Below are 16,744 nucleotides of genomic sequence, written 5' to 3'. Positions count from 1 at the left end.
ATGTGGGTCAACTGCATGTTGCTTGAAATGTAAACTTTGCTGTTGTTGAAATAAAATTTAGTTTTTGGGTGTTGCCTTCAGGTGCTGTCCGAATTCCAATACACTACACTCCTGGAAAAACTGGCGCTCTATGTGATATTCCTGAAGTACATCGTCTCCCCTTTCACTGAGGTGCTTACGTGCTGTTAAACAAATGAATTACTACCAGCATCATTAACAATTATATACTGAAAACACGAAACATAGACGCTGTACACAACAGCTATGCGATACCTCCGTCGGTGTCGAATTTATTTAGTCTCGTCAATTTAATGTCTTTTCGTCCTGACGTAAGGGAACCCAACACCTGCCTGCGTGCTGACGCGCAGGCGTAAAAAAGTTCGGTGGCGCTAGCTCCGCCGCTAGTCACCTACAAGCACAGAGGGAAGTAACGTTGGGGGATTTAAAGAAAAAATCTGGACACAACGTCAAGGACTTGAAGTGGTACGCCGAAGGCTGCGGGGAACTGTAACTATCCACTACGTTTGGAAGAAACTCAGCGTGCAGGGAAAAGATCACGAGTGCGCGGAAGTTTACTGATGTTTAGTTAACGTTAGCTAACTTAGCTGGTTGGCCCTGTTAGCTTATTAGCGAGGAAGGTGCGCTCTGTTTGGACAGCTGGGCATCAACATTTACAACTAGTCCAACTGCACGGGCGAGTTAGTTAACTGACACGCTGCTAGTTATAATCTAGCGTTTAAAACAGAGTTTGGCGAGTGTTGCGGTTTGGCTATCAAACTCTTGTAACGGTAGTGCGGGCCACGAGCTTTGAATCTTGTGGGGTCGTCTCAAACACAAACAGCAGTTAACGTTACATATAAAGAGAGAAAACGAACATTCAGCCACTATCTCACAGATCTAGATCAGCTCAGCGCTACCAAACATCCACAGCCCCCTGTGTGCCGCTACGGATGACCTATCAGGTCTGCCAGGCTCGCAACGTTGGACCTGCGACGCGTCCCAGCTCATTGTCTTCGTCAGTGATGCCCCCCCTGATCAGCTAGTGAGACGCGTGGAAACAATCCGCAGCCCTCTAACCATGGGAGGATGTGTGGGGAGATACTGGGAAGGCTGGGAGGACACACAGAGCCGAGGCTCGTCCAGGAACGGTGGACGAGGAGGTACGACTACAGTTTGTGTGTGTGTATGTGTGTGAGGTGCTTCACTAAATCATAACTATTTAAAAACTTCTTGTGACACCATCACTTATACCTTATGCTGAAGTACTCTTATCCTAAACGATGGCGTTGCAAACCCATGTTGGTTTTTGGCATCTTTTGCCGGTTCAGTTAACCCCTGCTGTGACAAATGATGGCATCTGACACTTATCCAGCTCTGCGTAATTGCATGTATATTAAGTATACACATTAAAGTGCACAAATCAACACTAAATGTGGTTGACACTCACTGTATACAGGCTTTTTTCACGCCTGCATCAGAGTCAAATGCATCTCATGTGACCACTTGTGATTGAGTTTCACCTCCCTGCTCACATTTGTTTTTCCGTGGGGGAAACTACTCCTGCTAATCCAAGGGCTTTTCTGTACAGCACTAGTGCGTGATTTTTTCCCCCCATGTTCTGGGATTCATTTGCGTTCACAATGCATGACATGTCTTCTATGCATACAACTGCAAATGGGCACCAGGGCCCATGTTTATACAAAGGTTTTGCTCATGTGGGTCAGTTGGATAGAGATCATATGATACAGTCACAAATGCTGACAGCAAACAAGAACAAGTACTTTGACAGGTACCAGTTTGCATTGTAGGATTTTGGACAGGGAGTCAGATTTCTGTCTGATTGCTGAACACATTCTTAGTTCGTGTAAATGCAGTGCAGTCACTGAATGCTGTGTGGATTGCAGAGCCAGAGGCTGCTTTTTCTTGCTACTTTTCCCCCAATTACTGCTTTAAGAATGTGGTGGAACTCCCCTGTACTGTTTAAAGTTGAGCACCTAGGCAAACTCTGCTATCCCAGACCCGCTCTCAACACCGCCAAATCTACCTCCAAATTCACCTACTCCACGCCTACATTTGCCTGACACTGCATCTATAACGACGCCGGCAATTTTCTCACCCATCAATTTCAGGCCTCAAACTTAATCCCACAGTGTTGTGCTTGTTGGGCGAACTACTATTTTACAAGTGGACTGTATGGTAACCCCACCGACGCTGTATCATACTGCAGTTTTAATGTGGAGTCAGTGAGCAAGCAGGAGGGTGTGGTTACTGTAAATGGCAACACTGAAGCGGAGGTTACATTGATTCCCGAAGTTGCTGATATGCAGAGTATTCACATCAGGGACTTGAGTTCATGTCCATTAGTTACTTACCTTCCCGGAAGATAACATTCTTCTAAAGATAAACACCGGCCATCTGCCACGTTTTGTTCTTTTACCCTCGTCTTTGATAGTGACGGATAGAATTTGGATCGCTGCTTCAGCACTCAACAAGGGTAAATGTAATATTTACAACCAGTCCAAACTGGATGACGCACAGCTGAACTGGCAGACGTTCTGTACTTCTGCATTGTTTCGACCCCAGACAACAATGTCAATGATATTTACTGTGGCCTTTTTATAATTCACGGCGTGACATGTGAAAGTGGTTACCGTTTATTGGATGATTAGAGGCTTTACAGAGCTGCAGCTTTTATGAATGTTGTTATAAACTCACTTAGGGTGGAAAACGACCTTTAGGCCTTCTCTGCGATGTGGCTAAAGTCTCTGCTGAGGTCAATAACTTAACGTTTCCTAAACACTCTGGCAGTGAAATGAATTCGGTTCAGCTCACTGCGTTACTGTCACATTCAGCATATCCAGAGCAGTGAAGTTCCCCTTGTAGTGACTGTTTAGGTAGTGTCTGTTATTCATTTGGATGCAGGTTCTGTCTCTCTCGTTTCCTTCCAACTTTACTGATGGAAAGTTTTTCAGGCTTTTTTTTTTTTTTCCAGCAGGAACGGTCTCCAGTTTACATCAGAAAGACTGTTCCAGCTTTGTGCGTTCGTAGGGAATTTAAAGTTCTCGACCCCTGGCCACCTGGCTGTATTCCAAAATGAACATCTGATATACATTTTCAAAGCAGAATATGACCTTCAGAATAATTTATCTTTCTTTGTTACCTGCCAAAGTGGCCAATGGATTAGGCTATTTAAAGTTTAAGCGACCAAGAGTCCCCGGGGTTTTGGAGGTGGCTCATGGTAATTTCCCACCCTGATTAGTTTCAACAGACACTCCCTGCTAGACCAGGCTTCGATCAAAAAGAACAAGTCACATCATGTCCTGCTGCGTCACTGACTGGCGTCTTTAACGGGACTGAATCCACTCTGCTCGACACACCCTCATACCGAAAGATGTCCATGTGAGAGGAAGAGGTCAAATACAATAAAAGACTCATTTTATCTCTCCATTTCTCACAATATAGGATAACTGATTTTAGTTGTAATTTATAGGTTTTTAACTTCTGCATCACGTCCCCTGAAGGATAAAAAGCCACATCTGCATCCCCGAGGCTGCAAAATACCTGCAAAGAGAAAATAAATGGCTGTGCATTCTTTTGGTTTCCTCTTTTGCTGCTTTGTAACTTTACATGATAGCATCTTTAAATCTTTAAGCAATTTTGCCTTTTTAATTGGCAGTTGACAGTGGAGAGCAACAGGAAACATGTGGCAGTAGATAAACAGAAAGGTCGTTGGCTGGATCCAAACCCAGGGCGGTGGTGTGACCTGGAAGAGACCTTAAAATGCTGGGCCACCAAGATGCTAGACATAACATCATTTTAAAGCGTTTATAGAGCTCCAACTATTATTCGATTAATCAATTAGTCATTTGACTGTGGACGAATTGGCAACAATTTTGATAATCGGATACCTTATTTTGTTGTTGAGAAAAATGGCAAAAATTCACTGGTTCCAGCTTCTGAAATGTGAATATGTTCTATTTTTCTTAGTCTTCTATGATAGTAAACATAATATCTTTACATTTTTGGTCTGACAAAACAAGACATTTGAAGACATTTCGGATGGACGGTATTCACTGTTGCAAATGCAAGTACAAAGTTGTTTAGTTGTCATTAGACAACACAAGCTTGTATAAAGAAACCAACGTTTGTAGTCCCTTCATGCTACACACAGAACTTAACAGAAAATTAAATGTGTCATAAAATATGGTAACAATTAAATTAAACAATAGGCTATATACAGTTATTTATACAAAGGCTATACTGTACACGTGTGTACACCAGAACATTATGCAGTGTATGTTTTGAATTTGCATCTGGGGTAAATGTAAACTGTCCGCCTCGTCTCACCTTGCCGGGATGTTGATGGCGCAGGTCTCTGTAAAGATGTGGGCACCAGTCACTGATTTCTGTTGCTTGGGCAACATGAGTCCCGTTTTTTCCAGACCAAACCGAACATAGTTTTGGCAATGAAGCTGGAAATAACAGATGTAGATTAATCAATAATAAAATGAGTTGTTAAGTGCAGTCCTGTGTACAATTTTATTCTATTGAGTAAAATTTTACTGCTAGGTTTTCTAGCTTGCATTGTAACATTATTCAGCAAAAAGCAGGCAAAACATTTATTTTAGGTCGTGTTGACCCCCGGAATAGATTTGCCTTATCTCAAAGCATAGTTTGAGATGTTCTGTAGAAATGAACATTGAAGTAATTAAAGCTAAAGTAAGATGAAGTAGAGGTGAGTCTATCAGCTCCACAGGGAAACAAGAGATCTACCAATCCCTCACAGAGTCAGTGATTAAAAAGGTATGTGTGTGCTGAAATATTTTGTGCAGGCTTGTCAGCATTTGCTCCAGGTGTGGTGAGAATGTTTTCAAAAGTAGCATTTATGGATGCTGCACTTTGTCACAGAACGAAGGCTGACTTTATCTGTAGCTGCAGAGAGCTGATTGCATCGCTGTGGTGATAACCAGCTATAAGGACGAGGTGTGTGTGTGACTGCATGTTGGGAGTAAATGTATCATGAGGAAATACAGTCACACATGCACTCAGTCTGTGTCCGGTTAAAGACCGCACTTCCCTTCCCTCCACTGTTCCTCTGCTCCAGCGCATTGTTCACTGATGTCTGCTTTTAGATGGGAACACCAAAAACAGCCCCCCCTCCCCCCACGTTTCTTATTTGACTCATGTCAGGGGAATGTGAGAGGCTGTTAAATATCTTTACAGGGCCAAAGCAGAAGCATGTGTTTTAGCTGAACGCGCTTTTCCCAGAAGCAGGTAATCCTTTAACAGCCACCTATGGCTGCTGGGTGTGTTGTTTTGTTTGTGTCCTGACGTACAGTGCGGAGTAGCAGATTGAGACATTTCAGTGTCACCCGTAAATACAACGCGCTTCACTATAGCATCATCACGTGGCACTTGATTTTATGAGCCCAGCTGGAGGAAAACACCCTGATATTGCTTCATGTGTCTGCAATGCGTTGCTTCACGTCTCTTGTTTGTGTGCTTCAGTTAGAATCACTTCCTTTTGTTACTCCCAGCTTTTTTCGTGCACATAGTCCCCCAGACCACACTTATTTCCATAAAACCTTTTTTTTTTTAAATTAGATTTCTGCCACTTCGCAGGCCTCCTACGGAAAGAAAGGGAAAGCCCCTCTTATTTGTATTGCTTGTCTCCATTTCCTCAGCTCACCCCCATCTTCTGATGATTTTTGTCAGACTTCAAAATCCTTTAGCTGTCGAGTGTGTCAGCTCCTCAGAAAATATTCTCCGTAGATGTCGTATTGACTCAGTGTGTCACTAAGAGATGAGCAGTCAGAGTTCTCAGTCCTCAGCCCTCTTCTTAGGAAGGAGTTATTAGTCGCCTGAGCTGCAATCACAGGACAGCTCACAAGTACAATGCTGTGACGTTATTTTACCAACTTTAATGATACAGTGATTCTAAAATGTCATCCATTTTTTCTCATCACATAATGGTATGTGCAAGTTAATGAGAGGAAGAAAAATGTGCTTCGTCATGTTGTGTAGATGAAACCATGTGCACCAAACTGCATGTAATCTGAACCTTGTTTATACATACACAGCAAAGTGCACCATTATTCAAAGGAATAGTTTTACACTTTGGGAATTTCTCTTACTCCCATTTCTTGCTGTGGGTTGGATTAGAAGATTGACACCACCTGTCTGCAGGGTAAATGTGAAGCTACAACCAATAGCCGGTTTGCTTAGCTTAGCATAAAGACAGGGAACAGGGCGGAAGCTGCTCTCCTCTGATCTAGCTGCAATAAGTTAATATCAGCTGATAGATCGCTACCTGTTTTTACAGGGGGGGATTGTGTGCGGGGTTATTGTTGATTGGACTCCAGGAAGTCACTTAATCTCAAATGGCCATAAACTGAAAGCAGGCTGAAGTGTTCAGAGTTGAGACATCTGCAATAAAAGACCTCCCATCTGCCTCTGTTGCAACAGAACGTGTCGCAGTACAAGTGCTTTGTAGATGTGTATATTCCAAGAGACTGCACACACCGATACAAATGAAGAGCATTTCTACAAATAGCTTGTAATTTGCCCCTCCCACCCACACACTGCCCTCCTCCTAGTAAACAGGAAGTATCATTTTGCCACTAAGTCAGTGAGTTTGCGGTGTGCTACATCTTGAGCCCTGTTTGTTTGTTTTTTGTATATTTACATTTTGGCAAATTTGCACTGTTTGAAAAGTTAAAGTATGCAGCATGAGCTATTAGCAATTCATGTTTGCAATGTACCCACTGGTGTACTCACAACTAATACTGGATTAAGTTTAGAGCTGATGATGATGATTAGTCAATGAATCTATTAGTTGGTTAGCAGAAAATGAACCCGCAACCATTTTGAAAATCAGTAAATTATTTTAAGTCAACTTTCAACCCAAATGCCCAACATCAATTGGCTGCAGCTTCTAAAATAAATCTGAAATTTCTGAATCTCTGAATTTTGGACTTCTGGTTGCAGGGGAAAAAGAGATTTCCTTATGTCACCTCGGATGCTGTGTGGACATTTTTCACTATTTTAGTTTTACAGTCTAAACTATTTATCCATTAATCAAGAAAATAAGATGAATCAGTAATGGAAATAATTGGTAGTTGTAGCGTTAATTACCTTGATATTGACAAAGACCTGATGAGAATCTACATTTTTAAGTTCTGGAGTTACAGGTTGCATGTTTTTTCTCTCTCTATGATTTCCAATCGATAAATGGACCTTGAAGTCCTAGGAAAGTCACACTGAATCCCCTGGGGAGGTGCGCCACACAATTTGAAAACCTCTGATATAGTTTGTGTGTTTTGGCCCTGGAAACTTTAATAGCGTGTATGTATCACCACCTCGCCTGTATAGTATGTGTAACTACATTTGAATGTGTGTCTAATGTTGCAATTTATGAACCACATTAGGATGCTTTAAGCCCCATCTGTCTCCATGTCCACTACTACTTTGGCTGAGTGGTTGTGAGGAAGCCCCTTTGACTCACTTTGGAATTCACTCCGCTCCAAGTGCTAATCCTACACCACCCCATGTCCTCCAAATTACTCCTCCTAAGACGTCTGCACTATAAATAATTTGTTTGAAAGAAATGCAACCTCTTGGATGTGTGCAGTCTCCTTTTAATACGCCTTCATTTTCTACCCCTCCTCTCCTCAGCGACTGGCATCTCTGCCTCTCGGGAAACATAAGTTTAGCTGGCTTTTGCCTGTTTTTTTTGTTTTTTCTTGACAAGTACCAAAGGTGCTTTTTGACAGCATAAAGTGAAGTGGCTGGCAATTGGCAGCCATTTAAAAAATAAATAAATAAATAAATAAACTACAAACAATCCATTGTTGTCGCACAGGACTTCATCACAGCCCTTTCTGTTAAAGTGCCACCCATGGAGGGAAACATTACAATGGTCACCAGACAATTACTGGTACATTGCGGTGTTTTTGGCAGGTAACAATTGCTTACAGATGTTCTAGTGAATGTTAAGATGTTTAACTGTTGTGAATGGTGGTCAGAAATGTTAGTTCCCTGTCCCGAGGCTAGCTCATTGTCTTTGTGTGTGTGACCCGTAGTCCACTAATATAAGTGCTCTCCTGGCCTAGGTGTGCTGTGTGTTAATATTGAATGGTGGGAAACACGGGTAAGGTTACAAGACAGATAGATATAAGCTACGTATGCTTCATGCATATTGCAAACTCTGAATGACCTCCTAATTTTAGATTCAGATGACACAGTGAGTGGGGGTGGGATGTTCTGTCTCAGGTGACGGCTAGCGTTTCTCTCTGCTGCCAGCTCCCTTTTTATGAGTGTTATTCATTAATCAGTCTGCCTATTCTTTGCATTCAGTGGTGCACATTACACTACAGATTTGTTTAAATCATTGGTGGGACTGAAAAATGCATTCAAAACATTCATCCATAGAATCCACTCCCTCCTTTCCCGATAACTTCTGTGTTATGAGTGTGAAACGCCTGTCTTTAAGTTTAGTACAAACAGCAGATTTTCACTACATGCACCAATCTTCTCTTGCTTCTCCTTCCCATCACAGGGCGTAATGAGCCCCTGAAGAAAGATCGGCCCAAGTGGAAGAGCGACTATCCGATGACAGAGGGCCAGCTGCGGAGCAAGCGGGATGAGTTCTGGGACACGGCGCCGGCCTTCGAGGGCCGTAAGGAGATCTGGGACGCCCTGAAAGCCGCGGCTGTGGCCCTGGAGTGCAATGACCATGAGCTGGCCCAAGCTATAGTGGATGGAGCCAGTATCACACTGCCACATGGTGAAGACAGATACACATAGGATAGATCATGAAATAACATACATCTAGATAAACGTGCTCAGAATAACCCAGCGTAACATCAGTTTTTATATTAGTAGATTTAAATGGCAGCCTCCTCTATTTCCTTCAACACCCCTCTCCAGGTACTCTCGCAGAGTGTTACGACGAACTCGGGAACCGCTACCAGCTGCCCGTCTACTGCCTGGCTCCACCAGTCAACCTCATCTCAGAGCGCAGCGACGAGGACCCCAGCGACAGCCCTGAGCCCACTGTAGCACCTAAGAAGGAATTCCAGCTCAAGGTACTGTGACAAGCATTTCTAATTTTTTGGGGAGTTGAGCGTAACAATGGTAAGTGACTGTAGTAAGTCAATGCATAAGCACTGCCCACATATCCAACAAATGCAAACCATTTGTTGAAATGGTCATTAACATGTTTATTAAAGGTAATTTACCAATTATACTTTAATTTGTTTTCCCTTGCTGGTTTTCAGCCATGCTTGCAGCGTGGCCCTAGAGATGGCCATGTCTGTGGATCGGTCCACCACTTGAAACATCTCAACAACTGTTGGCTGTAATGTCATGGCATTCCTGGTTACCAGGAGATTAATCCTAATTACTTTGATGAACCCATGACTTTTCCTCTTGCGTTACCAAGAGGTTGACATTTGACGTTTCGAGGGAAATGTCTTGATTGATTGTCCCTGTTGAGATGAATTGCAAAAACGTTCGTGATTCCCTAACTTTTTCTAAATTAATGACATTCCAATCAGGTATGGTATTTGTGTTAAGTGCTTCTTGTCACACGATCTCGCGAGATTAAAGTGTGACGAGATATCTCGTCGGTTAAAAAGCAAAGACACAGAAGAGGAGGGAAGACTAAATCATGAATCAGCAGGGATGATATTACAGGAGAAAAGCTGATCTGATCTGAAAGCAGCACAGAATGACTGAGAGCTGCACTGACTTAGATTCTGTTAGGCTATAGATTTTGAATTGTCTCCTGCCACCTGAGTTATGTGTTTCTCTTTACATACATTAAAAAAAAAATCACCATAAACTGGTGCAGAAAGTTTCATCAGAATGCAGGAAACAAAGTGTTTAATGCTCAAAATTTTCATATAATTCAGCATTAAAGATTTCTTAAAAATAGTGTTAAAATGTCTTCTCGTCTCGATCTTGTGAACCTAATCTCGTCTCGTGGGTTAAGTGTCTCGTCACACCCCTACTAATTAGCAAATGCTAAACCAAGATGGTGAATGTGATAAATATACCTGCTGAACATGCTGATGTTAGCATTTACAGTGGGTACGGAAAGTATTCAGCCCCCCTTTAAATTTTTCACTCTTTTTTTCATTGCAGCCATTTTCCAAAAATCAAAAAAGTTCATTTTATTTCTCAGTAATATACACTCAGCACCCCATCTTGACAGAAAAAAACAGAAATGTAGAAATTTTTGCAAATTTATTAAGAAAGAAAAACTGAAATATCACATGGTCATAAGTATTCAGACCCTTTGCTCAGTATTTAGTAGAAGCACCCTTTTGATCTAATACAGCCATGAGTCGTTTTGGGAAAGATGCAACAAGTTTTTCACATCTGGATTTGGGTATCCTCTGCCATTCCTCCTTGCAGATCCTCTCCAGTTCTGTCAGGTTGGATGGTAAACGTTGGTGGACAGCCATTTTCAGGTCTCTCCAGAGATGCTCAATTGGGTTTAAGTCAGGGCTCTGGCTGGGCCATTCAAGAACAGCCACGGAGTTGTTGTGAAGCCACTCCTTCGTTATTTTAGCGGTACGCTTAGGGTCATTGTCTTGTTGGAAGGTAAACCTTCGGCCCAGTCTGAGGTCCAGAGCACTCTGGAAAAGGTTTTCGTCCAGGATATCCCTGTACTTGGCCGCATTCATCTTTCCCTCGATTGCAACCAGTCATCCTGTCCCTGCAGCTGAAAAACACCCCCACAGCATGATGCTGCCACCACCCTGCTTCACTGTTGAGACTGTATTGGACAGGTGATGAGCAGTGCCTGGTTTTCTCCACACATACCGCTTAGAATTAAGGCCAAAAAGTTCTATCTTGGTCTCATCAGACCAGAGGATCTTATTTATCACCATCTTGGAGTCCTTCAGGTGTTTTTTAGCAAACTCCATGCGGGCTTTCATGTGTCTTGCACTGAGGAGAGGCTTCCGTCGGGCCACTCTGCCATAAAGCCCCGACTGGTGGATTGCTGCAGTGATGGTTGACTTACTACAACTTTCTCCCATCTCCCGACTGCATCTCTGGAGCTCAGCCACAGTGACCTTTGGGTTCTTCTTTACCTCTCTCACCAAGGCTCTTCTCCCCCGATAGCTCAGTTTGGCCGGACGGCCAGCTCTAGGAAGGGTTCTGGTCGTCCCAAACGTCTTCCATTTGAGGATTATGGAGGCCACTGTGCTCTTAGGAACCTTAAGTGCAGCAGAAATTTTTTTGTAACCTTGGCCAGATCTGTGCCTTGCCACAATTCTGTCTCTGAGCTCTTCAGGCAGTTCCTTTGACCTCATGATTCTCATTTGCTCTGACATGCACTGTGAGCTGTAAGGTCTTATATAGACAGGTGTGTGGCTTTCCTAATCAAGTCCAATCAGTATAATCAAACACAGCTAGACTCAAATGAAGGTGTAGAACCATCTCAAGGATGATCAGAAGAAATAGACAGCACCTGAGTTAAATATGAGTGTCACAGCAAAGGGTCTGAATACTTATGACCATGTGATATTTCAGTTTTTCTTTTTTAATAAATTTGCAAAAATTTCTACATTTCTGTTTTTTTTTCTGTCAAGATGGGGTGCTGAGTGTACATTACTGAGAAATAAAATGAACTTTTTTGATTTTTGGAAAATGGCTGCAATGAAAAAAAGAGTGAAAAATTTAAAGGGGTCTGAATACTTTCCGTACCCACTGTAGCTCAAAGCACAGATGTGCAGCCTAAAATAGAAATAGCAGATTGCATAGTTATATGTTTTGTAAAGTGTCATTATCAGTCAGTCTCCTCTCAGAACGCAACTAGCCACTATCACAAGTTACCCTCTTCACTCCCTGTAGGTCCGGCTCTCCACAGGCAAGGACCTGCGCCTCAGTGCCAGCATGGCCGACACCATAGGGCAACTGAAGAAGCAGCTGCAGGCCCAGGATGACATTGACGCCGCCCACCAGCGCTGGTTCTTCTCTGGGAAGCTGCTCACGGACAAGACGCGGCTGCAAGACACTAAGATCCAGAAGGACTTTGTCATCCAGGTCATCGTCAACCCGCAGGCCCTCCAAGCCCCCAAGCTGTCACCCACCACCATTGCCTCTTTGCCTGCATCTGAATAACTAAGGACACAGAGGATAGATGGAGGGATGGTGCGCTGGCTAGTGAGCTTGGTGGTGGACACTAAAGGACCAGAGGTGTCTCCTATTGCTGGATGACTGGTTAGCTTTTTGAGAACAGCTACTGTTGTTGAAATAAAATAAGAAAGGGGAGTTGCAAAACTATTTTGGAGGAAAAAAAACATGAGGGAGAAACTAAAAAGTGCTGCTTTCTTTCGTCTACATGTGTCATAAGTTTTTGGTCTGCTGGGTTGTTCAAGTAAATCCAGCCTCCACACAAACTCTGGAGATCCTTGTCTGGTCTCTCTTCTTGAATAAAAACAAAACTCATCCTGCTGTTGTGCAGCCTTTAAACCACATACAAAATGTGCACATCAAGCTGCACATGGAGACTCTGTAACTGCACTAATGCTAACAAAGTGCCAATGGAAGAAATGCAGAGGTGTTTGTGTTGGTTCTAAAGCACATTTCTACTATGACGCCCATGGACTCTGCACTGCAGTCCTTTTTTCCTCCACCGAAACAGGAGTGGAGGACAGAGAATGAGATACAGAACTATATTTTCTTTATTCTTTCTTTTGAGGAAATAATGTAAACTGAGCTTTTTTTGCACATTTGAAGATTATTACTATACTTTTGTGGTAGTTTGTGTGCCTTCTACAAGACGAAACAAAAAAGGGTTAATGTCCGGAAAAACACTAGTTTTACCGCTAGACTAAGACTTATGTATTTTTTTAGATTCAAGAACTCTTAGATCAATCCAAACTATAACTGCTGCCTTTAAAAAAAATTATTTCATGAATCTTACAGACAAAAGTTTATGTGTGTGTGTGTGTGGGCAAAAACAATATGTAGTTGGCCCGTATTATACATTTTAGTTTGACATGGCTTCAGAGACGAGGCTGTTTCCCTGGTTATTAGTCATAGCTTTACAGTCAATCATATCATATTGTCCAGTGAAAGCTAAATTCCCATACTAAGTGAATGGTCTTAAAAGCTTCATTATTGACCACTTAATTACCCCCAGACCACTAGGGGGCAGCCCTGATCCTGATAGTCCAGTTGCTTAGGGCTAGTTGTCCTTTTTCTTGCCATCTGATGAATGTAAATCCAGTATTCACTCTCATTTTGTTCTTTATGGCGTCCACTAACTTTAAAGAAAAATATCTGTCACATTTTATTCTCTCAGTTTTCACTTTCTTCACCAGCATACAGACGTCTGCCTACAGACGCATTGATTTATATGTGTGATTGGTGAGCACAATTAAGAGTTTAAATGGAGCGGTGAACCTAAACAATGATTCAGGTGTTGATTCTCAGTGGAACCAGCAAGACAACACAGCGACTCATACAGGAAGTGATTTGTTTTAGTGTTAATGTCAAATATTGCTTTAAGGGGCATTAGACGTGTAAATCAGTTTGGTTATCCCACTGAGCCTATGAAAACCATTATGATGTCATGCTGATGTCATCAAGGTTATCTCTGCTTGAGCTTGGAGATGAAAACTTTATAACAGAAAGCTTGATTACAAACTGGAGGTGTGGATTTTGAAAGAGGAGAGTGTGTGTGTGTGTGTGTGTGTGTGTGTGTGTGTGGGCAGGCAGTGAGGCGCCAACCTAAGGCGATCCAGCTACATTATGGGTAATGTAGGACCCAGTTTCTTGTTTATCTGACTTCACACAACAGACTAAAAGTCAGGATATCTTGGCCTCTGCTGCTTCTATTTTCACCATTATCTATAGCATAGTCCTCATGTTTTTACTTCCTGACAAAACAAAGCAAATAAATGATTTTATTTATGTTATGACCTTTTTGAGTTGACAGCATGCTGTGAGCACTCTCCCACTGCATTAACATTAGAATTTACTTTTGTTTTGTCTGGAGGGCAACTCTCAGAGCATGTTGTCCACCGTTTGCTTGCTCGTGCAGAAATGTTAAAATGAACAACCTTTTTATTTTTAAGACTGTCATGTGAATTATCCAGGTAGGAAAGTGGCTCAGCGGGACATATGGCATTTCCTAAATAAAATAAAAATGTAAGATAAAGATTAACACCCCCCCAATGAACTTTTCAATGTGAGGCATTTAGTTTACATTTGACTACGTGCCAGCTTTTCTGAGCAGTGTGTTAACATGTAAGGCAACACCAAACAACTAAGGAAACAGATTGCGGACATAATTGGAGATCTCAGTTTAATCCATGTGTATGGAAGCAAAGAAAGGCCATGATGATTAGTTTTTCCATTTAGTAATTGAATACCTTTTATTGTGAAATGTAACCACTGCTGGGTGCTTTTGTTAAATACCACTGAATTTATAGCACTGGAATATTTTGCTCTGGTTTGAATTCCCGTTTCAGATTTCTAGCAAGTCATTTTTAAGTTGTGAAATTTCAAAGATGACAAAATTGACACATCTAGATGGAAAATTCAAGTGGCCAGGTTTTCCATTTGCTCATCTGAACTTTTCCTTCTTGGATAGCATGACTCATGTAACCTGACAGGATAGAGGGTCGGTCGATTCCATTTAGGCTCGATTGCTCGTCTTTGGTAGCCTGAATGTTTCAGTTAACCTGAATTTCACCAATCCAACCTGGGCAGCTTTGCTTTTTTACTTGAACGTTTAGATCTGCAAAATGACTGAACAGTTTAACTTTTTTTAGCCACACTAGCAGCGTGGCTCTAGGGCTATACATTTTTGGGGTTTAGTCTCAACAACTGATGGATGGATTGACATGACATTTGGTACAGATGTTCATGTACAGCTAAGGATGATTTGATTAGCAAATGTTAGCATGCTAACATGCTGAAATAAGATGATGAACATGGTAACATTATACCTGTAACACATCAGTATGTTAGCATTGGCTTAAATCTGCTGTGCCTAAGTACAGTTTCACAGAGCCGTTGGCATGGCTGTAGACTTATTCTTGTTAGAACTACAAAATGAGGAATAGAATTTGAGCAACTTGTTGTTGTTTTTTTAGAGATTGGACACTTGAACCCTTTAAAAACAGACAGAATAAGTATTGTTTGAATCCCTATCAGATTTGGGTTACATCCCAAAATAGATATTTAGGCTATTCCCGGTTGAGAATCAAGACCTGCTTTGTGAATGTAGCCTGTATTGTGCTAGTCATGGTAGACTTCTCAGAGTTTAGTATTTTCCGTTTTCACCGACACGCTAGTCTATAGCTCTATGTTCATTGTCTTCAGTCACTGCTCCTGTCACACATTTCACAAGCAGTATGATGATGGAGGGAATAAAAGTGACCCATCAGTGTGAAACCTAACTGAGCCACAGCTCACCACATCAAGGAAATGTTTAATGTTTAATTTTAAATAAGAATTGTATTCTTTTGTCTCTTCTATCCAGTTTCAGCTCATCACAATCACCCTTTTTGTTATTTTGAAGCCATTCTTGCTTTCCTTTTACCAATTGTTCTTCTATTTCTTAATCGTTGTATGCAAACTTGAATAAGCATTCTGTATGTGCAATACAATTAGACATAGACCTCATATCATTTTTTGTTTTGTTCTTCTGACTCAGACACAGATTTCATACAGCACCAGCTATGAGTATTTTTAAAGAAATGTCAAAGTAAAGGTACAAGGCTGCTATAATCTGATGCCTGTGTCAGATAATAAGCTGCCTCTGTAAACTGTTACAAATGTTTGTCACTTTGAAATGTATTCCAAGCTGTCGTCTTGACTGTTGAGACGCACTCTCACCTTTCACAGAGTAAATATCTAAACATTAAAAATGACTACAAAACTTTTCTCTCCCGGTGTCCCTTTAGCACTCTGCCCTGCACGTCTCAGTGATGAAGGTCACGGTGTTCTCAAGCCTCAGGTTGGGGAGAAGCGCTGTTGACAACTTTACAGCTAGCGTCTCCTGTTACAGTGTCTTTGCAGAGCCATTGGTGGGTGTTAGTCCTCATGTGCCTGTGTTTTAACTCATGTTAGGAACAAGCACTGACCATGGTTTTATGTCGAACTATAGGGTACAACGTATTACTACAATGTAAAAGGGCTGAAGGAACTTTAGGCTGTCCCTTAGTTTGCAACCTTCAGACCTTTATATGAAGTCACACTCATATCGAAGATGAGTTCTCTGTTTTAAGGGAAGGTCATAGAAATGCAAAATAATGTGCTGCTCCTCTTTAATGTGCTGTGAAATACATGAGATGTTCTGTTTTCTAATTGGTGCATGCATATTTGGAAGATAATTATTTTTTGTTCTTTTTTTTGTTGTCAAAACCCACCATGACCCCGTCATAGTTGTAGCAACCGTTTATCTCCAAAAGTACCCAGATAGAACTTTAAAATAAATGTTTCCTTTATTTCTGTTTAGATGTAGTGGAGTATGATGTCCTTGACTTAAGAAAAGGGCCTGAAGGTTACAGTGCTTGTCAGTTTCCACTTTAGCGTCTCATGTAAAATCAGACTCGGCAGACACAGAGGTCGGACAGGTCCCCTCCTGCCTTTTCAACCTCCTCTACTGTAACACAGTAGAGGGTTTTAGAAAGATCTGTTCCTTCATCTCTTTCCTTATCTTACTTTACTTCACCTCGGTTATGAATTTATGAAGTTGAAGTCCACCAAGTGAATC

General features: G+C 41.8%; 1 protein-coding gene across 1 annotated transcript; it reads left to right on the top strand.

Moving 5' to 3' along the window:
- The first annotated feature begins 147 nt into the window (after window positions 1-147).
- ubtd1b (ubiquitin domain containing 1b) lies at window positions 148-16,485 on the top strand. The gene is made up of 4 exons (XM_038735566.1): window positions 148-1,160; window positions 8,558-8,785; window positions 8,929-9,086; window positions 11,866-16,485. The coding sequence occupies exons 1-4, from the start codon at window positions 1,079-1,081 to the stop codon at window positions 12,133-12,135; spliced, it is 738 nt and encodes a 245-aa protein (XP_038591494.1). The 5' UTR covers window positions 148-1,078; the 3' UTR covers window positions 12,136-16,485.
- Window positions 16,486-16,744: the final 259 nt, after the last annotated feature.

This window comes from Micropterus salmoides, unplaced genomic scaffold (genome assembly GCF_014851395.1).
Source record: "Micropterus salmoides isolate LMB-PRFRI ecotype aquatic unplaced genomic scaffold, ASM1485139v1 Ms_hic_scaffold_21, whole genome shotgun sequence".
NCBI lineage: Eukaryota > Metazoa > Chordata > Actinopteri > Centrarchiformes > Centrarchidae > Micropterus > Micropterus salmoides.
This window is presented reverse-complemented; position numbering and strand designations above follow the sequence as displayed.

Bases quoted from the DNA above. Each gene is read 5' to 3' on its own strand.
- ubtd1b (XM_038735566.1), top strand. From the start codon at position 1,079: ATGGGAGGATGTGTGGGGAGATACTGGGAAGGCTGGGAGGACACACAG. The intron at 1,161-8,557 runs GTACGACTACAG...TTCCCATCACAG, and splicing joins CAGGAACGGTGGACGAGGAG to GGCGTAATGAGCCCCTGAAG. The intron at 9,087-11,865 runs GTACTGTGACAA...CACTCCCTGTAG, and splicing joins AGAAGGAATTCCAGCTCAAG to GTCCGGCTCTCCACAGGCAA.